Here is a 6000-nt window from a genome sequence, read left to right on the forward strand (position 1 = left end):
TTTCAAATACCAGTAACAGATTCTATTTCCAAGCGCTGACATACAGTATAGGCTTACACACCTTCATTGTGTCCACTGAAGCCAGAATATCTCCTTATCCTAAATGATCACTGCAACAGTAACAACTAAAACTTTGGAAAACAAGGAAATTCCGGATAAAGTTACTAATGGATTTGTAAAATGCAAATGAAAGCAAAAACAATAGCGGTTCTGTGACAACACGCCGGAATCAGTTGGGTCAAGTGTATTTTTCCAGGAAGCGATTGATTCTGTGCAGATTTGCGCCAATGATAGTCGCTACTCATTTTACGAGTTATTTAAGTCGTAGCAGTCATCCGTCCAGCAAGCATCCCGGCGTTTAATGTCACCACTACAGCTGCTGACTTATATTCAGTGTACGTATATCTCACAGTGTCAGATGTACAGAGGCAGAACAAGACGGGACAAGCAGATCTGGCCTGTTTTATGAAGGTTTTTATTTGACACAAAGGAAGGTGGTGGTGGGGGGGGGGGGGGACAATTTGAAATGTCTCATGCAACAGATGAGAATACTTTATGGCTGGAATGTAAACTATATAAAAATACAAGTAACAAATAACTGAGAAACATTTACATATGAATAATGTAAGGATTCCAGATAGTCTCTGAACTGCTATTCTCTAGATTACTGGGAGACGTACAGACAATTACAAAGACTGTAACCGTGAGCAACCGGAGTATTTTCTTTTGTAAACTTTACACACAAAAAACCAGAACGCAAACTGTTGTAGTTACCAAGCTGTAATACCTTTCAGCACAGTTATGTATGTAATGGGATCTGGTCTCTAGGTCGACAGTAACTAGGTCGACCACTACTGGTCGACAGGGTCTCTATGTTGACAGGTCAAAAAGTCGACATGAGTTTTTCACAATTTTTTTTGTGTTTTTTTTTACCTTTTTCATACCTAACGATCCACACGGACTACGATTGGAAGAGTAAACTGCACCGAGCGCAGCGGTAGTGTAGCGAGGCACCTTACCCGAAGCTCGTGAGCCATGCCAGGGGACACGGGGCACTAATTGGGGTTCACGGTCACTGTACGGAGAAAACAACACCAAAAAAAACATAAGCAACTCATGTTGACCTTTTGACCTGTCGACCTACACCATGTCGACCTAGAGACCCTGTCAACCAATAGTGGTCGACCTAGTTACTGTGGACCTTGCATACCACACCCGTATGTAATATAGGCACAAGTGCATGCTGGGATAACTGATTACAAGATTCTATAGCAATTAATAGCATCACAACCAAGTATATTTTAAAGGGAACGGAAGGACACAGCAGATGATGTTATCAGTGGACGTCCGCCAGAATGCCGGCAGTGGGGCGAGCACTAAGAGTCCCCTTGTGGACTCGCTGCTCTCGCCCCACTGAAGTCTTGGTGGCTCGCTGCGCTTGCCACAGGATCTATCCCCACTCTGTGTGTGTCGTGGGCACCCACGAGTGGAAATAGCCCTTGTGTGCCGGGATTCCGGCTGGCGGGATTTCGGCGTCGCTATCCTAAACCCTGGGATTCCAACAGCCGGCATTATAACTGCGCCATATAGGGCCGAATGCAGAGGTGGAAGTAAATTGCTCGAAAGAAGCGCGCACGCAATAGATCCACACATTCGCCGGTATGCAGGAGCTGTAGGTCGATTCGCTGCTAGTCACCCTCAGCATGCACTTTCTCCTGCACTTTACTAAGAGAAAACACCTCCAAGCTCTGTAGCGGATGCACTTGCGTCACCTCACCCCCATGTACTATGCCTGCGTGAGTACGTTCCAAATACTGCCTGTCATTGGTGTAAATGCAACCGAAATGTGCACGACTCATGCGCCAATTCTGCGCAATGCAGAGCGCAAATTAACGCTCTGCAAATAGGTGACCATTCAGCGGTGCACTCGCCCTATAGTGGGCAACAGCTACAAGAGAACCCAGTAAGCAGCTTTGCTAGAACCACAACTGCAGCCCGGCAGGTAAGCATTTGTAACAGTCCCTGAGGGCACATTCCCAGGCACACAGGCTACAAGGCTGCAGGGGGGGGGGTAGTCAGGAGGTGGGGATCTAACAAATGGGTTATTTACTTTGCACTTGCTACTTATAGATTTTCCTGTACTCATAAATCCTTACGCCATTATTATACCGTGCAATGGATATATACAATGATGATTAATGTTCTACATTTGCTATCTTGCTTTTCTGAAATGCGCATTATTTTTTGGATATCTTTTATTAAAGCAAATCTAGGGCAAAGCAAATAATCGCTGCAGAGTTGGGAGCCATACAAGCCAAGCTCTGATTTAGACCCATAGTAACATGTAAATGTCATCTGATTTTTGTGCTGGGTGATCTCAAACTTTCCCTAGAACCCTACAAATATAACAAGGGGGAAGTTTTGGTGTATTGCACAGAGTGATAGTTACTTAAGCAAAGGGACTGGCACTTTCTAGAAAAGTATTTTTATTGCATTGGTTATTTTAATGGTGGGTCTGGGGAGACAGGACAGCACACTGCTGCGTCCCACTAAAATGCACAATGCTGCGTCCCCCGGATATGCACACTGCTGCGTCCCACTAAAATGCACAATGCTGCGTCCCCCGGATATGCACACTGCTGCGTCCCACTAAAATGCACAATGCTGCGTCCCCCGGATATGCACACTGCTGCTTCCCACTGAAATGCACACTGCTGCTGAGTCCCCCTGAAATGCACGCTGCTGCGTCCCCCTGAAATGCACGCTGCTGCGTCCCCCTGAAATGCACACTGCTGCGTCCCCCTGAAATGCACGCTGCTGCGTCCCCCTGAAATGCACACTGCTGCGTCCCCCTGAAATGCACGCTGCTGCGTCCCCCTGAAATGCACGCTGCTGCGTCCCCCTGAAATGCACGCTGCTGCTGCGTCCCCCTGAAATGCACGCTGCTGCGTCCCCCTGAAATGCACGCTGCTGCTGCGTCCCCCTGAAATGCACACTGCTGCGTCCCCCTGAAATGCACGCTGCTGCTGCGTCCCACTGAAATGCACACTGATGCGTCCCCCTGAAATGCACACTGCTGCGTCCCCCTGAAATGCACGCTGCTGCTGCGTCCCACTGAAATGCACACTGATGCGTCCCCCTGAAATGCACACTGCTGCGTCCCACTGAAATGCACACTGCTGCTGAGTCCCCCTGAAATGCACACTGCTGCGTCCCACTGAAATGCACACTGCTGCGTCCCACTGTAATGCACACTGCTGCTGAGTCCCCCTGAAATGCACACTGCTGCGTCCCCCTGAAATGCACACTGCTGCGTCCCACTGTAATGCACACTGCTGCTGAGTCCCCCTGAAATGCACACTGCTGCGTCCCCCTGAAATGCACGCTGCTGCGTCCCACTGAAATGCACACTGCTGCGTCCCACTGAAATGCACACTGCTGCGTCCCACTGAAATGCACACTGCTGCTGAGTCCCCCTGAAATGCACACTGCTGCGTCCCACTGAAATGCACACTGCTGCTGAGTCCCCCTGAAATGCACACTGCTGCGTCCCCCTGAAATGCACGCTGCTGCGTCCCACTGAAATGCACACTGCTGCTGAGTCCCCCTGAAATGCACACTGCTGCGTCCCACTGAAATGCACACTGCTGCGTCCCACTGAAATGCACACTGCTGCTGAGTCCCCCTGAAATGCACACTGCTGCGTCCCACTGAAATGCACACTGCTGCTGAGTCCCCCTGAAATGCACACTGCTGCGTCCCCCTGAAATGCACGCTGCTGCGTCCCACTGAAATGCACACTGCTGCTGAGTCCCCCTGAAATGCACACTGCTGCGTCCCACTGAAATGCACACTGCTGCTGAGTCCCCCTGAAATGCACACTGCTGCGTCCCACTGAAATGCACACTGCTGCGTCCCACTGAAATGCATGTTATCCTGAACTCATCAGACACAATCACCAGAGTAACACTAATGACAGAGTCAGCTCAGCACTTACCATTCAGCCCGTTAGGGATGCTCCTGTGGTGGGGAAGGGTGGACAGGTCATCCACAGACCTCCTGATGGTCCCAGATTTACCCTCCGCTGGCTTGGGGTGATGGTGGTGGTGGTGGTGGTGGTCCGGGCTCCCTGCGCTGCCCGCGCTGGAGGTGCTGCTCCCATCCCCTACATCTCTGGTGGCAGAGCCTCCATTCAGGTTGGTCAGACTGCTCTGGCTGTCGATGGAACTCCGTGAGCCGGCCCCGTTCCTCTCCTCGTCCAGCATCAGAACTATCTCCTTGAGCTCCAGGTTGTCCCTGAGCAGAGCCTCCTGCTTGGTCTCCAGCTCCTTCAGCTTCTGCTGGTAAGCCCCCACCTCCTTCCACATCACCCCGGCGGTGTGCCTGCCGAACCTCTGCCATTCCCTGGACAGCTTCTTGCCCTTCTGCCGGTCGTCGTCCAGGAAGCAGCACAGCTCCCTCAGCTCCTGGTTGTCCTCCTGAAGTTTCTGGTTGACCTCCTTCAAGCCCCTGATCTCGTGCAGGTGGACCTGCAGCCTCCGGTTGACGTCCTTCATCAGGTTCCCGTGCTCCAACATCAGGCTCATGTTCTCGCCCTCCGCTCTCCTCAGCCTCTGGATCAGGTCCTCCTTGCTGGACCTCAGGAGCTCCTCATCAGGGAGCTGGCCGAGGTCCTCAGCAGAGCAGCCTCCCTGGGCATGCATGGTGGAAGATGAGATAGAGAGGGACAGGGACCAAATCAAAGTGCTCTCCTGCGAGCTAACATCCCAGCAGATGCAATGAGACCATCCAAGGTGCAAAGGTCTCAGTCATCGGTGGTGGGATCCCGGGTGGCCACAGCTGCCCACTCCCCACATTTACTCCAGGGGGGGTATTTAGTATTTACTCTGTGCAGAGAAATGCCCACTCCGTGCTTCAGCGGTTCAGCAGCGCAGCCCGGGCTCGATCTCGCAGCTCTACAGCCTCCAGCTCATCTGAGGACTGGGAGTTGCCGCCTGCCTGCCCTTCCCCTGTCCGTCTGCCTGCCCTGCCCCTCGCCCCGCCCCTCCCCAACTCTGCCTGCCTGGCTGGCTTTACAGCGCTGCTCGCTTCTTTTTTTTTTTCCTTTCTGTTTTTTTTCGAATCCATCCAGCTTTATTGACAGCCCCCTGGCACGCAACCCTATCTAGGTCAACGTTCTACTCTTGTTACAAAGTAACAAAGGCCCTCATTCCGAGTTGTTCGCTCGGTATTTTTCATCGCATCGCAATGAAAATCCGCTTAGTACGCATGCGCAATGTTCGCACTGCGACTGCGCCAAGTATCTTTGCTATGAAGATAGTATTTTTACTCACGGCTTTTTCATCGCTCCGGCGATCGTAATGTGATTGACAGGAAATGGGTGTTACTGGGCGGAAGCACGGCGTTTTAGGGGCGTGAGGTTGAAAACGCTACCGTTTCCGGAAAAAACGCAGGAGTGGCCGGAGAAACGGTGGGAGTGCCTGGGCGAACGCTGGGTGTGTTTGTGACGTCAACCAGGAACGACAAGCACTGAACTGATCGCACAGGCAGAGTAAGTCTGAAGCTACTCTAAAACTGCTACGAGGTGTGCTAATCGCAATATTGCGAATACATCGGTCGCACTTTTAAGAAGCTAAGATACACTCCCAGTAGGCGGCGGCTTAGCGTGTGTAACTCTGCTACATTCGCCTTGCGAGCGATCAACTCGGAATGAGGGCCAATGCAAGGAATGGTGAGAGGGAGATCTGCAACATTGTGAGACGGATGCACAGCGCTGACTGCGTGTTATATACGGACAGTAGGTGCTGTTTAGGATGTGTACTCAGGGCCGTTTCTAGACAATTTGGCTCCCAGTGCGAGATTTCAAAATGCGCCCCCCCCCCCCCCCCCCTATTGCTCTAAAAAAAAAAAAAAAGTGTGCCCCCCCATATAGCCATAAAAAGAAAAAGCATGCGCGCGCCGTAGGCGCGCGCGCTCCCGACAAGGGTGTGTGGCCTGATT

The 6000-nt window shown here is 51.7% G+C and overlaps 1 protein-coding gene across 2 annotated transcripts in view; it reads right to left on the minus strand.

The window, feature by feature from the left end:
* The window catches only part of CCDC85C (coiled-coil domain containing 85C), a 148642-nt gene extending 143639 nt beyond the window's left edge, over positions 1-5003 (minus strand). The window contains exon 1 of one of the 2 annotated variants that reach the window (XM_063948467.1): positions 3998-5003. In XM_063948467.1, coding sequence (XP_063804537.1) covers positions 3998-4703 — 706 coding nt within the window. In that variant the 5' untranslated portion in view covers positions 4704-5003. The remainder of the gene's footprint in view (positions 1-3997) is intronic. The other variant, XM_063948466.1, reaches the window with a different exon arrangement.
* Between the last annotated feature and the right edge of the window lie 997 nt (positions 5004-6000).

The sequence above is a fragment of the Pseudophryne corroboree genome, chromosome 12 (genome assembly GCF_028390025.1).
Source record: "Pseudophryne corroboree isolate aPseCor3 chromosome 12, aPseCor3.hap2, whole genome shotgun sequence".
Lineage (NCBI taxonomy): Eukaryota > Metazoa > Chordata > Amphibia > Anura > Myobatrachidae > Pseudophryne > Pseudophryne corroboree.